Below are 20,567 nucleotides of genomic sequence, written 5' to 3'. Positions count from 1 at the left end.
GGGCCTGTGGAGTTAGCAGGATTTTTATAATTTTATTAGGAATTTTCTGTTATTCAGTACCTTTGTGGAATTTGACTTCCTAAGATGAGTTATTTTGTGGATAGTGGAGATAGTGGAGTCAAGGGGTATGGAGATAAGGCTGGAACAGGATACTAATTAGGAATGATCAGCCATGATCATATTGAATGGCGGTGCAGGCTCGAAGGGCAGAATGGCCTACTCCTGCATCTATTGTCTATTGTCTATTGTCTATTTTGAAACAAATCTCTTTCTTGCCTCTTATATAAAAATGATAAAATATTGGTTTAAATTTACGTGCTAAATTTCTTTCTTAACATACACCAGGGCAGTAATAAGGAACATCTCAATGTATTTAAATGTGTGTATTTGAAAATTTTGATGAGGGCTCAGTGGTTACTATTCATGTCCATTTAAATGCATCACTTCAATCACAACTACTCATAAAAAACTTTGATGTAATAAAATGTGAAATCGAGCAGCTTCATTGCAAAATTGAAATTCCACCCAACCGTTTTTAATGATTAAACATAGCATTTGAAAACACAAAACTGTAGTTTGAAACTTATATTGAAGAAGTCTTGACAAGGTTCTTTGAAATGTGTTGGGTAATGGTTAATTCACAGCTTTGTCACATCTGAAACAAGAAGGATTAGAACAGCTGTTAAATAAATTGCAGTGCACAGCTGAATTTCCAATACACATTCCCTGTGGGTGGGGCTCCCTGCTGGGAGTGCAAAACTGAAAAAAAATAAGCCTTATTTGGTTTCATCACCTAAGCAGCAACATTATGTTTCTTCCAATGCCACAATGCAATTTTTTTTTATTCTGGAAAAGCAAAGGCTGAGAGGTTGCTTCCAATTGTTTAGATAAAAGATATCAGAATCAAGGATCATAAATGCATGAAAATCATTAATCAGTGTAATAAGGTCTGCTTAGCATGATGCTAAAATCCGTGAAGTGAAATGACAGCAGCAAATTTGTGTGTTGCATATCTTTACCTCAATGAACAGGACCAGTTCTAAGCATAATCCTGGTACCCATAAAATGGCCTGGATTAGCTTTTAATGCTTTATGTTGGAAAAGTAATTAATCGTATATTTGTTTTTATTAGAAGAGACTCCTGAGCTGTAATTTTGAGTTCTGACCATTAAAGGCATTAGATTATCTAACTGTATTCAAGGAAGTTCCTTGTGTGTCAAAACAATATTACTAGAAGTATAAGTGCAGTAGATGTATGCCATCGGCAGACCTGCAAGTTCCCCTCCAAGCCATGCACCATCCTGAATTTGAACTCCAACACTTTTCCATCATTGTTGACAAGTCACCATTAGGGTGCTTCCTTCCTAACAGCATTGTGCAGCTCCCTACATCAAATGGATTGCACCAGGTCAAGAAGGCAGCTTCCCACCATCTTCAAGGGCAATTTGGAATAATTGCTGGCCCAGCCAATGATGGACACATCCCATGATTGAATTTCAAAATAATTGTTACCTTTTCAAAGTGTGCTCCAGCTTCTTGCTTGACACAGAGCTGAAAACATGAATCTGTAAAGAAGAGTCATGTACAATGCTTTTTATTCTCAATTGATGACCTAGATAGCAATATCTGACTACAGATGAGATTCAGACAGACACTGCACAGTACTCTAAGCAGTAAACACTTCAGTTCAGCCCATTGCTTTTATTTATGGCAATTTAAATGTGGGATACAATGGGCATTGAGGATGGAATGGATGAGGCTGCATGTCAGGAGTGTCACCTCATAAAAGTAGCATTATTATCTTCCTTTAAAGTGAAAATTTTTTCATAAATGAAACAAAAATGGTGAATACACGCAGCAAGTCATTCAAGCACCAATGGACAGAAACGGTTAATGTTTCAGGCTGATGACTTTTCGTCAGAACAAATTTTGTTTCAGTTTTAGGGTAGATTTTCCTTTCCTACAGTGGGGGAATCATGTTTCCCAAACAAAGAGAAGAGGAGAGTCTAATTGTTCCCTCCATTATAACCAGCTTAGATATCCCACCATGTACAGCTGAGCTTAGGGATGGATATTCCTGATGGCTGATATTTCAATAGCTATGTTTATTAGGCAGCGCAGTATCGCAGCATCTGGTGAAATGGGGCACCATGACATGCTTTCAACCCGCCCTCACGTATGGTTCTGTGGGGCTACCAAGTGCATTCTGGGCACATAGGATGAGTGCCTTTTTTAATTGATAAAGACTGAGCCTTCTGGCTGCTTGTCTCGAATAGTAACCAGAAAGGCCAACTCAGAAGTTAGAGAAGACAGAGTTGGCTCAAGGGATCTCTCGCCACACTTACTTACTGCATGGGTTTATTACTAAACCCAATCCAAACACATGAAGGAAATAAAATATACCCTAAGATCGCCAATATAAGATTACATTGATGTTCACTGAGGCCTATTTGAATTTACCACTTTTTCTTGAGTAGGTTCACCTAGGTCTATTTGGAATTAGTACCTTTTTTGAGTATTGTATCCTCAGTAAATTCATTGATAGCCTGTAACACAAACCAATAAACTGGGGATAATTTAATGCTTTGAAATTGAATTCTTCCAACATCAGTGAACAAATTTCTTTCCTCAGTGTCTTGATGATAGCATTAACATCTCTATTAAACTAACAGGGATCTAAACACATTAAGAACTTGCACACTAACATTAATTGAACCAAACACTATACTGTCAAGCAAATGGACCTATGGGATTTAAAATTCAGTATATTTTAAGTTATTTTATGCCAGACAGACTGCTGGAACAGAACATAGACAAATATTAAATGTAGTGTAATGTATTAAGCTTACAACAATCTAGAGCTCCTTAATAAATGTTTACTCTCATGATGTCTGAATACCTTCTATAGATGTTCATAATACCTACCTCGGTATTTATATTTGATTCTTTTGGGATGGGCTTGAATAAAGGCTGGTAACGCAATTATATAGCATGACCTTAGCTATAATGTTATTTTCTATCTCAGCTGAATGTGAACACAAGATCTACAGTGCCACTGGTACCATCAACAGTCCCAACTGGCCAGATAAGTATCCTAGTCGCAAAGAATGTACGTGGGAGATCTCAGCAACTCCAGGCCACAGAGTAATGATAGTAAGTTTTTGATTATAAAAGCTAATTACCAACTAGACTTTTTAAGTAATGTTACCACAAATTACAGTTACTCCTCCATGGCTGGGCTACCCATAAATACTTAAATTGTATGTCAAAAGATAATAACCGGAAATTAAAGCCCCCTCCTGCAGTGAGAGTGGGTTAAAACTGAAGCCATCTCTAGTCTCTGGAATTGTTAAAACTGGTGCCTTCTCCAGTTGCTGTGATTGTTGAGCTGGTGTACTATGTCATGAACAAGGTTTCCAGAAAAGGCAGGTGGGTACCGACTTAATATTCAAAAGTCACAGCTCAGTGGGGTCATAAGCACAGTGATGGAATATTGAATTGACAAGCAGGGGAACCCTGCAAAGGCTCTCCCTGGCTGTGGAAACCACTGCAAGAATGGTCAACTTACCAGAAGAGACCAATGTAATTCCATACAAGAATGTCCCCAGCCCCTCAGCTCCACATAACCAGAATTCATAAGGAGCCTTTGGGACTTCCTTGTCCCAACCTCCCCTCGTCCTTATGGCATAGAAATCTTTTGTCCATGGTCCTTTGACTGTTGCCTCCTGGTACCAAATGAACTTTCTCATCTGTTATTAATCTCCGTGTTCTAGTTTGAACATTTATAATGGCAGGAATGCAGTTAAATAGTCGGCAGATTCCATATCTAAGAGAGCTCTCCAATGCACCAGCATTCCTCCTTCTCAGTAAAGTATAGCTTCCCCATTATGAAAAGCTGCAGAGAACAACATTTTGACATTTCAACCATGAAGTACTACGAAAGTAATGAAAATACTGAAGTACAATAATCTGTTGATTCTGTGTGTGTAACACTAAAATATTTATTCACACTTTGAGAGGAGTTATATATTTAAATTAATATTTGTAAAGAATTCACATATCAATGGATTGAAAAAGCATCCACATAGAAGGTTTACCTTATGGTATTGTCATCTTGTAATTTTCTGTCCAGTAGCAGGTCTGATCCACCGCATTGCAATATCCAGCACAAGTGACATGAGGTGGCAGCTACTAAATCCATCCCGGATAGACCGGGAATCAGGTTTCCTGCTTTTAACACAAATCTGCTTCACAACAGCCATCTAGCCAACTGACCCAACCATGACTGACACAGAATCCCTCCTGCCTGTCATTACATTTTCAGATTGATAATCAACCTGTTTGGCTGGATTATGGGTTCGTGTTTGTTGGCCACCAGGTCCTGGAGTCAGTCTTATATCTGGAGCTTCTAGTTCAGACGTCAAGGTTGTTCCATAGTGTCACAAGACTGCTAATACATCGACAGTTTAAAATGGCAAATGGGAACAACCCTATTCTGGTGTTAAATGCATACTGTGTGCAACAGAAGTTCCATTCCCCAATTATTAGAACAGAGGCAAAATTAACAGCAATGAGTGAAACTTTGCCTAATGACATTACTTGCTGTCTAGCTATTTTGAGAGCTTGGTGTATGTTCTGAATCTAGTCAAGATAATGCAATGGTCTTTGCCATTCCATCCTTTGGTTCCGATCAACTGCTTGCCTCAAGTAATAGAACTCCTTTTCAAGGGCAACTATTAATACAGAGTGCAAACCCTGGGTCATTTGGCTGGACTCCAGTGGGGATTAGGTTGGATGGGTTTTCTTGGAGGAGTTTCAGAATGTGGTAATAACAGCATGTTGTATTTTACTACTTTTCAGTTATTAAAATAAATCTGGCTAAAATTATATATCACTCCTCTAAAAGAAATGAAACAGTGATTCTTTCTGACCGTGCTGTACAAACTGCTGCAACTGATTTGATTCTGGATCAATAACCATTTTAAAATTATTTATATTTAAATAATTATTGATCAAGTGTCAGATTGGTTGTGGAGTTGTGCTCAGGAAGGAGCACTCTTTCATTATCCTTTTAAGAGAGATTACAAAGAATCTGTCATTTGACCAGCTGTATTTTAGAGGCTGTCAGTCTAGTTGACTGAAAAGATGGAATTTGCTGATGCTGTTTTTTTTACAAAAAACTGCATCAAGCAAAGCTCAGGAATATAAAATATCACACAACCTCACTACCTTTAAAATTTAAAATGGGGAGCTAAAGGCTACATTAACCACTATTATGCTCCCAGGTACTCGCAAAAAGAGCATGCTCAGGAGACCCAGCCCCAAAACTGTATCACTGATCCTCCAGTCTATGTCGAATTTACAGCACAGAAACTAATAACTCTGCCAAATGCCACTTGATCCTCCTGTCACCCTCTTTCATCTGACTCAAACTACACCATTTTGGGCACCACGACCTGGTGGGAACTCCGAATCTGTGAAATGATCTGACTCCGACTTTATTCGAACTGGATTCAGCCTGAGGCCTGGAAATGAAAACATCATTTCCTAACTGAGGGCTTTGTTTTTCCTTCCCCTGAGGCTCATTCCTCCTCTTGCCTGCACTTTCTCAGCTGGTGATCGAGGTCCCACCATTCTATGAGGCACCAAATGAGAATATTTGCCACTTTTAAAAAATTAACCCAGGAGACAAGACCACAGCCCACTGTGGAACTGGGATAACGGCAAGGAATTCCATTCAAATCCTCCAGTGTAATTTTTGGAACATTCAGCATGAGGCCTTTCCACCTCCAAAATCATTGGCTATATTATCTCTGACTCTTTTCTGTCCTCAAACCTATCTTTTCTGTCAACACAACCTGACCAGTCTGACAGTTTCTCCTAATTATTTTCCTTTTTGATGGTCTTTTCAACATCACAAACTTCTGTCTATGATCTGGTATCATCCCCACAGCCTCCAATTCCCCTGCCATTACTCATTCCTTAAAATATCCCATAATTGACTCTCAAATCCTCTTTAAATTCTCCCCCTATTTCTAATTGTTTCTTTTGTGAATTTGCACACAGTATTGCTGTCCCTTCCAGTTTGTAACATCTCTCCCCTTTTGTGAGTTGTTCTAATCTAAGCTGCTCACTGTGCCAAGACAAAATGAAGCCAGCACGAGGCCTTCGGTGACTTCATTCAATGGTATCTGTTTATCTTGATTCTTTTTCTCTTCAGTACTAATAATCATGATATTTTCCTACTCCATATTTCCATCCATCAAGCTCTCTCTCACTCACTCTCTTTTGCTCTTGCTCTTTCGCTCTCGCTTTCTCGGTCACGCTCTTGGTCTCGGTCTCGATTTCTCATTCTCGCTCTCGCTCTCACTTACTTCCTCTCTCTCTCTCTCTCTCACACTCTTTCTCTCACTCTCTCTCTCTCTCTCTCTCACTCTCTCTTTCACACACACACACACACTCTCTCTCTCATTCTCTCTCACTCTCTCTCACTCTCTCTCACTCTCACTCTCTGCCTGTCTCTCGCTCTCGCTCACTCTGTCACACTCTGTCACTCTTTTACACGCTCTCTCATGCTTTCACACTGTCACGCTTTCACACTCTCTCTCTCACGATCTCTCTCTCACTATCTCTCTCTCTCACTCTGTCACGCTTTCACACTCTTTCTCACGCTTTCACACTCTCACGCTTTCTCACACTCTCTCGCTCTCTCTCGCGCTCTCGCTCTCTCTCACGCTTTCACACACACTCTCTCTCGCTCTCTCTCGCTCAGTCTCTCGATCTCTCGATCTCTCTCTCACTCTCTCTCTCTGAAAATCTCTTTCCCTCTCTCTCCCCCACTCTCTCCCCCACACTCTCCCCCTCACTCTCTGTCACTCTTTTACACGCTCTCTCTCACTCACGCTTTCACACTCTCACGCTTTCACACTCTCTCTCACGATCTCTCTCTTAGTATCACTCTCTCACTCTCTGTCACTCTCACACTCTCTCACGCTTTCACACACACACTCTCTCGCTCTCACATGCTCTCTCGCTCTGTCTCTCGATCTCTCTCTCTCACTCTCTCTCTGAAAATCTCTTTCCCTCTCTTTCCCTCACACACTCCCTCACACTCTCCCTCACTCTCCCCCCCCCCACTCTCCTCCCTCACTCTCCCCCCCCCCCACTCTCCCCCCCCCCACTCTCCCCCCCCACTCTCCCCCCCCCACTCTCCCCCCCTCACTCTCCCCCTCTCCCCCTCTCACTCTCCCCCTCTCACTCTCCCCCTCTCACACTCTCTCGCTCTCTCACTCACTCTCCTACTCTCACTCTCACTCTCACTCTCTCTCTCTCTCTCTCTCTCACTCACTCTCCTCACTCATGCTCTCGCTCACTCTCCTACTCTCTCACTCTCTCACTCTCACACACACTCACACACACTCACACACTCTCTCACTCTCACACACACTCACACACTCTCTCTCCTACTCACTTGCTGTCACTCTCTCACTCTCTCTCAGACTCTCTCTCACACTCACTCACTCACTCATTGACGCGCTCTCTCACACTCGCTCACTCTCCCTCACACTTGGTCATTCTCAGTCTCACACTGTCTCACACACTCACTCAGTCTCACTCACTCACTGGCACTCTCTCTTCTGCACTCATATCTCACTTTATCATATCTCACTCACTCGTTCACTTCCGCTCTCACTTGCTGTCACTCTCGTGCTCCCACTCGCTCTCACTCTCGCGCGCCCTCTCGCTCTCTTTCTCGCGCGCCCTCTCGCTCTCTTTCTCGCGCGCCCTCTCGCTCTCTTTCTCGCGCGCCCTCTCGCTCTCATTCTCGCGCGCCCTCTCGCTCTCATTCTCGCGCGCCCTCTCGCTCTCATTCTCGCGCGCCCTCTCGCGCGCCCTCTCGCTCTCACTCTCGCGCGCCCTCTCGCTCTCACTCTCGCGCGCCCTCTCGCTCTCACTCTCGCGCGCCCTCTCGCTCTCACTCTCGCGCGCCCTCTCGCTCTCACTCTCGCGCGCCCTCTCGCTCTCACTCTCGCGCGCCCTCTCGCTCTCACTCTCGCGCGCCCTCTCGCTCTCACTCTCGCGCGCCCTCTCGCTCTCACTCTCGCGCGCCCTCTCGCTCTCACTCTCGCGCGCCCTCTCGCTCTCACTCTCGCGCGCCCTCTCGCTCTCACTCTCGCGCGCCCTCTCGCTCTCACTCTCGCGCGCCCTCTCGCTCTCACTCCCGCGCGCCCTCTCGCTCTCAGTCACCTGCAATGTTTTGGAACTTTGGAGGAAAAAAGTCACAACAACAGTTTTAAAGGGAGAGGTACAGACAAAGGAAGCACATGGTGAGGTCAGTACAGGAGAGAGAGAGAAACTGACATCACTGTGAACCTGCACAGTTACTGCCTTTGCTGTTTTGAATTCATGTATCGCTGGATATCAGAGTACGTCTGGGAAAATTAACAAACAGTGAGTTTCACAACTAATCTTGGAGGAACCTGTTTGGGCGAAGTCAGAGCACAGAAACAGATAAGTGAATAGTATTAAGTGTGGCCTACAGAAAGTCTGCAGTATGATTATATGTTTTTTGCGATACGTCTTTTAATTAAACTTAAAATATAAACCATAACTATTAATTTAATCTGGAGCAGTGTTTTCTAGAGGAATAAGACAATGTTATTTTCTGGGTCTGTAGATTGTGAAGGAGCAAAAATGGCCTTTAATAGAGTGGTATGCTCTTCTTGTCGGATGTGAGAGTTTAGGGAGAGTTTACAGTTACTGAGGGGTATTTCTGCAATAAATGCTGTTGATTGTGAATTCTATCAGATCAAATGGATCAGTTGGACAGGCAGTTAGAGGCCATGAGGAATTTACAAGAGCAAGGGGATGTGATGGATGGCAGTTATAGGAAGGGGGGAAAGTCACAGATACAGTCACATTGATGGGTTAACTCCAGGAAAGGTAAGAGAGGTATGCAGGTTGTGCAGGAGTCTTCTTTGCTTTCTCCATTTCAAACAAGTATGTTGTTTTGGAAAATGTAGGGGTTGATCGATTCACAAGGGAGCATAGCACGAACAGCCAGCTTTCTGGTATTGAGACTGGCTGTAATACAATGAGGGGTACGTTGGGTTCCAAGAGATCGATTGTATTAGGGGACTCTCTTGTCCGAGGTACAGACAGACACTTCTGTGGCCAGCAGCAAAAAATCAGAATGGTGTGTTGCTTCTTTGGTGCCAGGATTAAGGATGTCTCCGAGAGGGTGCAGAATGTTCTCACGGGGGAGAGGGGTCAGCAAGAGGCCATTGCCCACATTGTAACCAACAATATAGGAAGGGAAAAGGCTAAGATTCTGAAAGGAGATTACAGAAAGTTAGGCAGAAATTTAAAAAGGAGGTCCTGGAGAGTAGTAATATCTGGATTACTCCCAGTGCTACGAGCTTGTGAGGGCAGGAATAGGAGTATAGAGCAGATGAGTGAATGGCTGAGGAGCTGGTTTATGGAAGAAAGATTCACATTTTTGGATCATTGGAATCTCTTTTGGAGTAGAAGTGATCTGTACAGAAAGGACGGATTGCACCTAAATTGGAAGGGGACTAATATACTGGCAGGGAGATTTGCTAGAGCTGATCGGGAGGATTTAAACTAGTAAGGTGGGGTGGGGTGGGGAGGGGAGGTGGTGACCGAGAGTGATAGTGAGGAATGCGATCAATCTGAAACTGGTACAGTTGAGAACAGAAGCGAGTCAAACAGTCAGGGCAGGCAGGGACAAGGTAGGACTAATAAATTAAACTGAATTTATTTCAATGCAAGGGGCCTAACAGGGAAGGTAGATGAGCTCAGGGCATGGTTAGGAACATGGGACTGGGATGTCATAGCAATTACAGAAATATGGCTCAGGGATGGACAGGACTGGCAGCTTAATGTTCCAGGAAACAAATGCTACAGGAAGGATAGAGAGAGGGGTAAGAGAGGAGGGGGAGTGGATTTTTTGATAAGGGATAGCATTACAGCTGTACTGAGGGAGGATATTCCCGGAAATACATCCAGGGAAGTTATTTGGGTGGAACTGAGAAATAAGAAAGGGATGATCACCTTATTGGGATTATATTATAGACCCACTAATAGTCAGAGGGAAATTGAGAAACAAACTTGTAAGGAGATCTCAGCTATCTGTAAGAATAATAGGGTGGTTATCGGAGGGGATTTTAACTTTACAAACATTGACTAGGACTGCCATAATGTTAAAGGTTTAGATGGAGAGGAATTTGTTAAGTGAGTACCAGACATTTTTCTGATTCATATGTGGATGTACCTACTATAGAAGGTGCAAAACTTGACCTACTCTTGGCAGGTGACTGAGGTGTCAGTGGGGGAGCACTTTGGGGCCAGTGACCGTAATTCTATTTGTTTTAAAATAGTGATGGAAAAGGATAGACCAGATCTAAAAGTTGAAGTTCTAAATTGGAGAAAGACCAATTTTGACGGTATTAGGCAAGAACTTTCAAAAGCTGATTGGGAGCAAATGTTTACAGGTAAAGGGACGGCTGGAAAATGGGAAGCCTTCAGAAATGAGATAACAAAAATCCAGAGAAAGTACACTCCTGTCAGGGTGAAAGGGAAGGCTGGTAGATATAGGGAATGCTGGATGACTAAAGATGTTGAGGATTTGGTTAAGAAAAAGAAGGAAGCACATGTCAGGTATAGACAGGATAGATTGATGAATCCTTAGAAGAGTATAAAGGAAGTAGGAGTATATTAGGAGGTTAATCAGGATGGCAAAAGGAGACATGAGATAGCTTTGGCAAATAGAATTAAGAACAATACAAAGGGTATTTACAAATATATTTAAGGACAAAAGGATAACTAGGGAGATAAAGGGGCCCCTCTAAGATCAGCAAGGCGGCCTTTGTGTGGAGCTGCAGGAGATGGGGGAGATACTAAACTAGTATTTTGCATCAGTGTTTACTTTGGAAAAGGACATGGAAGATATAGAACGTAAGGACATAGATGGTGACATCATGAAAAATGTCCATATTACAGAGGAGGAAGTGCTGAATGTCTTGAAATGCGTAAAGGTAGATAAATCCCCAGGATCTGATCAGGTGTACCCTAGAACTCTGTGGGATGCTTGGGAAGTGATTGCTGGGCCTCTTGCTGAGATATTTGTATTATCGATACAAATATTGGAGGCTGAGAGGTGACCTTATAGAGGTTTACAAAATTATGGGGCATAGATAGGATAAGTAGACAGTCTTTTCCTTGGGGTGGGGGAATCCAGAAATAGAGGGCATAGGTTTAGAGTGAGGGGGGAAAGATATAAAAGAGACCTAACGGGCAACTTTTTCACGAAGAGGGTTGTACGTGTATGGAATGAGCTGCCAGGGGAAGTGTTTAGATTAGATTACCTACAGTGTGGAAACAGGCCCTTCGACCCATCTAGTCCACACTGACCCACTGGAGAGCAACCCACCCAGACCCATTTCCCCCTAACTAGTGCACCTAACACTACAGGTAATTTAGCATGACCAATTCACTTGACCTGCACATCTTTGGACTGTGGGAGAAAACCGGAGCACCTGGAGGAAACCCACGCAGACACTGGGAGAATGTGCAAAGTCCACACAGGCAGTCGTCTGAGGCCGGAATCGAACCCGGGTCCCTGGCGCTGTGAGGCAGCAGTACTAACCACTGAGCCACTGTGCTGCCCTGTAAAACATCTTTTTAAGAAATTGTATGTAATCACAGACTCTTTTCCCAGTGAAATACCAGTGCAGAAGGAAAAGGCACTCTCGTGCCATTATTTGGGCTATGGAGAGGCAGACCACCTACCCTGACTATGTTAAATACCAGCCAAGGTGCGAAGCTGATGAGACCAGCATCATCTGCTTACCTGCCTGCTCAGTCCCATCTGGAGAGTTGTGACGGTCTGTTCAACCTATCTTGAGCTTGCCTGACCAAGCTTCCCATCGCCTGCCCTGGGTTATTACCACTTCTTCAGAATGTGATGGCCTCACACACACACACACACACACACACACACACACACACACTCGACCTTCCTTTGAAGACCCCAGGATCCCTACTCCCTGACCAGAACCCTCAACGTTGTTTACAAATTGCTGCACATTCTCACTCCACTTAGCAAGTAGATATAAGAATTTATTAGCCTCCGTATGTATCCCTCCCATTCTGAATTACCGCTCATACCCTACTTCCGCATATGAAGTCAATCTTTCCATCAATATCCCCTTTTCACTGGAATATCCACCAAAGGTACTCGATTGCTCCTCCCCCGCCTTTAAAAACATTCCGACTCTGCCTTTTATCTTTTCTTGGTTTATTCACTTCAGTTCAGCATTGACATTTTATTTTTGTTAGTACTCTGAGATATTCTTTACTCTGAGCGGTACAAACCTTTTTTTATTCAATTAACATCACTGCATTTGATACTTATCAGCTTATACCAGCTTTTCTCAGTCAAATCAGTGTCGACAACTGTCCAGAATATTTTAAACATTGTCAACTTCTATCTCAAATGAACCACTTTCATTTCTTGATTATACTTTATGACAATTTGTGAATAGAAATGTAACATCTTAGCTGAAAGAAAAGAAAGCAGAGGAGATTCAGTTGTACAGCTGAAGGAGCGTAATGGAGTGGCCTCACTGAAATGCATTCTCATACTGAATTCAGTACTCCAAATAATTTCTAATCAGCATTATATGTAATTATAACAAAACTTCCACTCTTTGCCTTCCAGCCTTGTGGCGATAAGGCCAATATTACAGCAACCTTTACAATTAATGTTTACATTTGTCCATTAGTTTTTGATAAATTATTTTGCTGCTCTGGGATTTGGTGTTGCAAAAGTGATAAAGACTGCTCAAACTCACCCAGATTGAAATTCTTCAGCCAACTGAGAGGGGAAGTTTTCACTTCATCCATTTGAGTTGGGTCAAATCCTAAGGTGAGGAGATTAAATGGACTCTCCATTAGGCATTTTAGCATTTGACTGTAAAACAGAACTGATAAATGCAGGGAAGCAGTATGTATACAGCAAGGGAGAACATGACATGTTATATCAGAACATGAGCATAGCCATTTGCTATAGTAAAACGATTTGCAGTTGCATGAATTATCTTTTTTGGAAATGTGGCTTTCAGCCATCTCCTGGATGTGCAACTTTCTTAACTCTGGTTAAAGTTTCTGAAAAGAAAGGAGTTGGAGAGCTGTTTGACTCCATTTTGTACAAAAGCTTTATTTTCTAAATTAAAGTACGGGAAGCACCCGAGATTAGGCTCAAGGCTAAATTGAGAATGTTTAATTAAACATAAAACCTGCTCTGGTCTCCATATGTGACAGCTACCGACTGCTGCAGCATTAAAGATAAAGTGTGATGCTATTAAAGTCCAAGTGCAGGGGAAATTTCTCACAATGACCACTGAAAATGAATAGCAATCACTCTTTTTTCCCAGGAAGTGAGAGTAGAATTGTACAGTATCTCAAATGACTGCAGAGCAGCAACAGGTCAGTTGGCCTGTATGCCGGTGGATTTTTTTTAATATGTGTCTTTACCGCTGGGCTCTATATAGGTCAGAAAATCCGCTCTACCAGATTACTGTGCAGACAATGATGGTGAGGGTCCACCTAATTCTGTCTGCGCTGACTCTTTCCTAGAACAGTCCAAAATGGATCCAACTGTTATGTTCAAGTCTAAATGAAGAACATATCAGTCACACACCAGGAAGGGTGAAACAATAATGTTGTTTACTTATCTGAAGGTAATACTATGCACAGATAATATTCTCTGTGAGCTAAATATAGTTTATCTGATCTCTACATGTGCTTGCAAATCAGGGGACTAAATATATCATATCTTGTTGAGATGCAACATGAAGCACAGTAGTTTGTTATACTCCCTTAAAGGTGCACTCACATTATATCACAACATACACTGCTCCATGTTCTGCCCCTAATCACTTATCTTTCACTGCTTCAAACATTTATCTACCATATTCGCCAAAATTATCCTTCACAAAAATGCTGGAACATAGAAGCAGTAGGAGGCCATTCAGCCCATCAAACCTGCTTCGCCATTCAACATGATCTGTACTTTAAAAATACTCAAAGATTGAGTGTCCACAGCCCTCAGTGTTAAGGAATTCCAAGATTCACAACCTTCTGCATTAAGTTAATTCTTTCAATCCTTAATGAATGTTCCTTGTTTTGAAATTATCCCCTCTGGTTTTAGAAGTCCAACCAGGGGAACCACCTGACCTGAGCCTACCTTGGTAAAAACAATGACTGCAGATGCTGAAAACCAAATACTGGATTAGTGGTGCTGGAAGAGCACAGCAGTTCAGGCAGCATCCAATGAGCAGCGAAATCGACGTTTCGGGCAAAAGCCCTTCTTCCTGATGAAGGGCTTTTGCCCGAAACGTCGATTTTGCTGCTCGTTGGATGCTGCCTGAACTGCTGAGCCTACCTTGTCTACCTATTTGTAAGTTTAAATGAGATTGTCTCCTCTTCAAACGTCTAGGATATTCAGGCCCAATCTCTCATCATTGGACAGTCCCGTGTTCATCACTTGGGGAGCATATTTGGAAAAGTCTTATTGCACTTTCTGGAATGTATTAGAGTTAGCTGAACTCCAGCTGTGATCGAAACAATGTCTGATTAACTGAGCAAGCCTTCATTATTCCTTTATACAGATCTTCTTTGTAGTAAAGGCTAACCAATCATTAGCCTTGCTAATAGCTTGCTGCCTCTACAGATTAGTCTTCAGTGATGTAGAATCATAGAAGTAGAATTCCAACTGTGTGGAAACAGGGCCTTCGGCCCAACAAGTCCATACTGACTGTCCGAAAAGTAACCCACCCAGACCCAGTCCCCTACCCTTTTACTCTACATTTACCTCTTACTAATGCACCTAATCTACACATCCCTGACCGCTATGGGCAATTTAGCATGACCAATTCACCTGACCTGCACATCTTTGGATTGTGGGAGGAAATCTGAGCACCCAGAGGAAACCCAAGCAGACACTGGGAGAATGTGCAAACTCCACACAGACAGTCACCCAAGGCTGGAATCAAACCTGGGTCCCTGGTGCTGTGAGGCAGCAGTGCTAACCACTGAGCCACCATGCCTATTGTTTAGAACATCTGTATCCATTTTGTATATCTACACTTTCTAACCTATTTCCATTGAAGAAATAATCTTCCCACCTGTTTCTCCTACAACAATGGATGATCTCACATTTTTCCACGTGTTCCATCTGCAGCGTTATTGCCTGGTCACTAAACCTGTCTAAATCTGCTCAAAGCCATTTTGCATCTTCATCACAGCTGACATTTCCACCTAGCTTTGTGTCTTTTGTGAGCTTGCATTTGATCCCCACAACCAAAGTTTGTCCAACTGGGGCCAGATGACTGGGATTTGTCGGATGAAGTATATCAGTATGGAGGGCAGGGCAGAGTGGTTAGAAAGCAGCTGTTCCCCTTAGTTGAAGGGCAAAGAACAATGGGGCCCACTTTTAAAGTGCAGGGCAGGAGGTTGAGAGATGATTTGAGGTAAGTTTTTTTTTCACATAGTGTGCTGGGTGTCTGGAATGCACTGGGGAAGGTAGTTGGGGCATGAAACATCACAACCCATAAAAGAAACAGTATTGGATGAACGCTTGAAGTGCCTAATGCGGGAAGGTAGAACTGGTATAAATGGCAGTGTACCTTTGGTAGTATGGACTCAAAGGGCCGAAGAACCTCTTCTGTACAGGACGTATCTATGATAACCTCATACCTCTCAGCATTTTCTAATCTTTTCTCTTCCCCCCCCCACCCCCCCCCCCCCCCCCCACACATATAACTAGCTTCATATATAAATCACTTCCTGAATAATGAACATTTATTTTGGAAAAATGAAAATCAGTGACTGAGTGACATCAGCCTCTGGAAACGATTGCATGTTTAGGTTTGTTGATTGATCATATAGTTATTGGTTTGACTGTGCCTTTCCAGCGGCCAGTTTAAGCCACAAGGATAACAGTGTACATTCCTGCGTTACCATGGGTAACCTAGATGCGGGTCTCTGTGAATGTTTTGAAGCATGGCTATCTGTTTTATACAACATCAATGAAATGGTTGGCCTACCCATCACAACTGAACAGAGTTTTCAGCATAATAAGTGAGGTGATAAGAGGAAATATACTCATCTATCACAAATTACTGTCAAATCTGCACGACAAGGGCTGAAAGCTCAAAGTTGAACATGGCATTATTTTCTAAACATTTCCAAGACTTTTATTTTGCTGAACCTCAGATTATTCAAATTCCTAGGCTCAGTGAATACTGGAAAAGCAAGTCCGATGAACAGTGTCCCAAAATGGAGCTCTAAATGATTGTTGGTGCACACAGTTAATTAAATAGCAAAAAAAAGGGCAATCCTTTTTGAGGAATGTGGCGTCTTTTCCCTCACAATTTTCTTCGAGTCACCTTATTCATGCAACCAATTGCAGTGCAGGAAGATGATCATGACAGCTTGAAGCGAATTTTATATTTTTATAGTTCCGATTACTTGTTTGTTATTCCATACCTTATCCAATCACAGAGCCAAGAAATGTCACTACGTTCTGTGATTGAGACTTGAGGTAGATAACTTGGAATGTGAACTATAATCGCCTCGTATACTCATTATATTTCAAGCAATTCTTTGTTTACTTTAAATACAGTGACTGAATCTCATGTTTTTAAAATACAAAGGGTCATTTGTTAGAAACTCAATTTAATTAAATATTGCTATAAAGGTGAAAATATTCAAATTTTGGCTATAGACTAAATTACTTACCAGTTTGTGAACAGGTTAGTGTATTGTGTAGAAAGTATCTGGGAAACTAGCTACTGTCCATTAATAAACTGATGGAGTCTGGTCATCTGACGGGACGATGCCTATAGTTTGGACATAGATTAGATTAGATTAAATTAGATTACTTACAGTGTGGAAACAGGCCCTTCGGCCCAACAAGTCCACACCGCCCCGCCAAAGCGTAACCCACCCATACATCTACATTTACCCCTTACCTAACACTATGGGCAATTTAGCATGGCCAATTCACCTGGCCTGCACATCTTTGGACTGTGGGAGGAAACCGGAGCACCCGGAGGAAACCCACGCAGACACTGGGAGAACGTGCAAACTCCACACAGGCAGTTGCCTGAGGCGCGAATTGAACCTGGGTCTCAGGCGCTGTGAGGCAGCAGTGCTAACCACTGTGCCACCGTGCCGCCCACTGGAAATTACAGCTTTGTTCTCTTAGCATAGTGTGCTACAGAACACTCCAGTATGTGAAGTCAGGTATTGGGAAGTGTCCACAAAAACATTGTATAATAAGGCATCTAATTATGCAGTTTCGTATAAATACTTAGGGTTGGACTCTGTAGGGGCAACGAGGTTCTTGTCCACAGTTGGAGAACAGGAGAAAACCCAGCAGAGTTATCTGCCCTAAAGGCACTTTACTATCACCATTGGGTCTCCCTGGGGATAGTGTCCCATGTGGTGCCATACATTGAGCACTCCCGGCAAGTCAGAAACTGGCAGCTACTCCAGTAGCTGGAATTGCAACAAAAGGCAGTTTGGGGAAGAATCTGTCCATATCTCCCCAAACTGCTCCCCTTTGCCATTCCTGGGTCTTCCAATGACTGCGCTAAGGCCATGTTTGTTGGGTAACCTTCTGAGGGCATGGCAAAGTTGTGCAACCTCTAGCTAAATTCCTGAAGCCCCATGAAATACAGTGGGATTAGGGGTAGCTCTTCACTCATTTGAGCGTAATTGCTAATCCACTGTCAGTGCAGGTCGGTGCCTTCTGTGCTCCCAATTCATCAGGAGTTTGTCATCATCAGAAGACAGATGCCAGGTCTCTCCCATGATTAATTAGGCCTGATCATGGTCCCTACTGCTATTGGCTGCATTAATTCCAGCTGTTAGAACATTGATCTTTACAGATTCATTCACATACACACTTGCTAATCACCATATTGCTGCTTTTTGGACGGCAATCAGCTCCGTTGGCTAGATTACCAATTTGCAATGCAGAGTGATGCCAACATTGTGGGTTCAATTCCTATACTGACTGGGGTCACTATGACGAGCTGTCCTTTGCAACCTCTCCCCTCGCCTGGGACAAGCTGACCCTCTGGGTAAACCACCACCAGTCGGCTCTCCCTAATCAGGGAGCAGCCTATGGTCTGGTAGAATAGTAACAACTTGACTTTTAACTTTATTGCTTCTTCTATGACCAAGATCTGAACTTCACTGCGTGAATCCATGGTATAAAAGTTGTGAAGCTAAAACAAAAAAAGATTAAATTCTCCATCTTTATTTCAGTGAATTGAGAATTCTGCCTGGCTATAAGATTCCAGCGATTTATATTTCCGTTTTTGGTGGCTGATCTAGATATTATCAATGCATGTATGTCAGGACAAAAATGTTTTAGTTAATTTTTTTTAAATTCCAGGTTTTCAGTGAATTTGAGATTGAGCAACACCAAGAATGTGCTTATGATCATCTAGAATTGTTTGATGGAGAAACTGATAAATTTGCCATCCTGGGTCGACTCTGTGGTAGCATCATTCCAGCCCCTGTCGTTTCTACTGGAAACAAAATGTTTCTCAGATTTGTTTCAGATGCGTCCGTACAGAGGAAAGGTTTCCAGGCTGCCCATTCCACTGGTAAGTTTAGTGAAATGCTGAAACTTTAGGACATCTCATTTAGAAAGTTGTCTTTCAGTAACACCTCAGTAAAACTGAGACCTGCTGTAATCAATGTTTTTTTTTCAATATCAAAGATGTTCCATTGATTAAGTAATTAATAATAATTTGAGAAATCTTAAGGATATCTGCCTCCTTTATTGCTTATCACATATACATGGGGTTAGCTCTCCATGCAGTGCATGGCCATTATTAATCATTGTTGAGTTGTGTTATCCTATCTTCATTATATTATTTGTTATTACAACAGATTTTTGAAATTCACCATTTGAATTTGCTTGTTTGATATATTTAATACATAGATTTGTGTTTTTTAAAGTCTGCAATATTTTGATTTAAATCATTCATAAAGTAAACACAGTCCCATTTTCTTTAATGTAGTGAATGGATTTTTAAATCATTATCACAAAAACATCTTCCCTGTTCTGACCACAGTTGTTTGTGAATGATCCAGAGTGCACGATGTCTCAGAGTATTTAATGATCGTACATGTGTTATAAAACTGCTGTGCAGGTTATAATATTCCATTTCCAACTAATTGAAAAAGTAATGTCAGTTTCTCTTTCTGTTGTAGACGCGTCCATTACAGCTGTTATGTTTATAGGTGGCAAAGATACAAAAACAGGAAATGCTGTCAATACAGAGCAGGTCAGGTAGCATTTGTGGAGGAAGTTGAGAAAGTTAACATTTCTGGTCAGTGACCTTTTGTCAAAACTTGTTTTAATGTAGTTTTGTCAATTACTGATGTAGTTACTTCCTCATGAAATGGTTTCCCACTGTACAATTGCTATGAAAGGCAATTTCCTGCCTTCACTTAGGAAAATACAAACACGTACACACTTGGCTTTTCAAACCTGACTCAATAAATTCATGGCTGATCTGATTTTAACTTCAACTCGACATTACTGCATAATGCCAAGAATCTTTCATCCCCTTGGTAATCAAGAATCTAATTACCTCTGCCTTCAGGATATTTAAAAGTTGTATGCTGTCTCTTGATTTTTTATGTAGTTCAGAGTTAGATATCAAGGACTCACTCTATGGAGTTCCTTTCTGTTTTTGCTTTTCAAAGTCCACCTTTTTGACCAAATATTTGCCCGTCCCTCCTAAATATTATTGGGAAACATTTCTTAGTTCACATTAAAACCCATTTACTTCATTTAAATCAGGTTGAATGGTTTGTCTCACATTTTTCCCCCTCTACTGCCCCTGTGGATTATTTTGGGACAGTTTTTCCACATTAAATGTACTCTCTTGCTTCGTAGATTGGCATTGTTGTTATGGAAGAGGTTTTTCTCATCCTGTTTAAACTTCTTTTCATTTAAAATAGATTTGAAAGCTAATTTTAACTCCGTTTGTTCCATGCTTAACTATTTGTGGTGTAATAGTGCCACCTTGTGGCAAACACAGTTTTTAAACATTGCTCTCATTTAGCTTACAAATTGTAACAAAGTTTGAAGATAGGAACTGTCACAGGATCAGCAAATGAGTTCAATGTATTTTTCAAAATAAATATCAACAAAAATACATTGGCTGGTTTATAATACTTTTTATCTCTGCCATGAAGGTGGCAGATTTGGGTTACTGTGCTGTTCAGATTTTGATTAGGCATTGCTGTGACATATTTCATTATGAAGTGGGATGTGGGTTTACACCTTCATTTGAACCTCAGAATTTAAGTTTGCAACCTTTACGTCACATCGGGGAATTATGAAAGAGGTGAGAAAGCAAAATATGCCAAAGCTAAAATTCCGAACTATACAAACCAAAGGTGGCTTGAAGACAGCTCAGGGAAGAGGCACCCAGAAGTTGACCCGTAACATT

At 42.0% G+C, this 20,567-nt stretch overlaps 1 protein-coding gene and 1 long non-coding RNA gene across 5 annotated transcripts in view; one reads left to right on the top strand and one right to left on the bottom strand.

The window, feature by feature from the left end:
- Positions 1–20,567, top strand: part of LOC140480468 (tolloid-like protein 1) — a 339,587-nt gene that overhangs the window by 297,470 nt on the left and 21,550 nt on the right. For 3 of the 4 annotated variants that reach the window (XM_072575408.1, XM_072575486.1, XM_072575570.1), the window contains 2 exons: positions 3,026–3,153; positions 18,491–18,704. In XM_072575408.1, the coding sequence (XP_072431509.1) occupies positions 3,026–3,153; positions 18,491–18,704 (342 nt within the window). Of the gene's footprint in view, positions 1–3,025; positions 3,154–18,490; positions 18,705–19,317; positions 19,431–20,567 lie in introns of those variants that run through there. The other variant, XM_072575664.1, reaches the window with a different exon arrangement.
- Positions 545–4,807, bottom strand: LOC140480680 (uncharacterized). The gene is made up of 3 exons (XR_011961381.1): positions 4,098–4,807; positions 1,513–1,565; positions 545–655 (listed from the first exon to the last, which is right to left on the bottom strand). It is a non-coding gene; the product is annotated as an uncharacterized lncRNA (long non-coding RNA).

This window comes from Chiloscyllium punctatum, chromosome 1 (genome assembly GCF_047496795.1).
Source record: "Chiloscyllium punctatum isolate Juve2018m chromosome 1, sChiPun1.3, whole genome shotgun sequence".
Lineage (NCBI taxonomy): Eukaryota > Metazoa > Chordata > Chondrichthyes > Orectolobiformes > Hemiscylliidae > Chiloscyllium > Chiloscyllium punctatum.
This window is presented reverse-complemented; position numbering and strand designations above follow the sequence as displayed.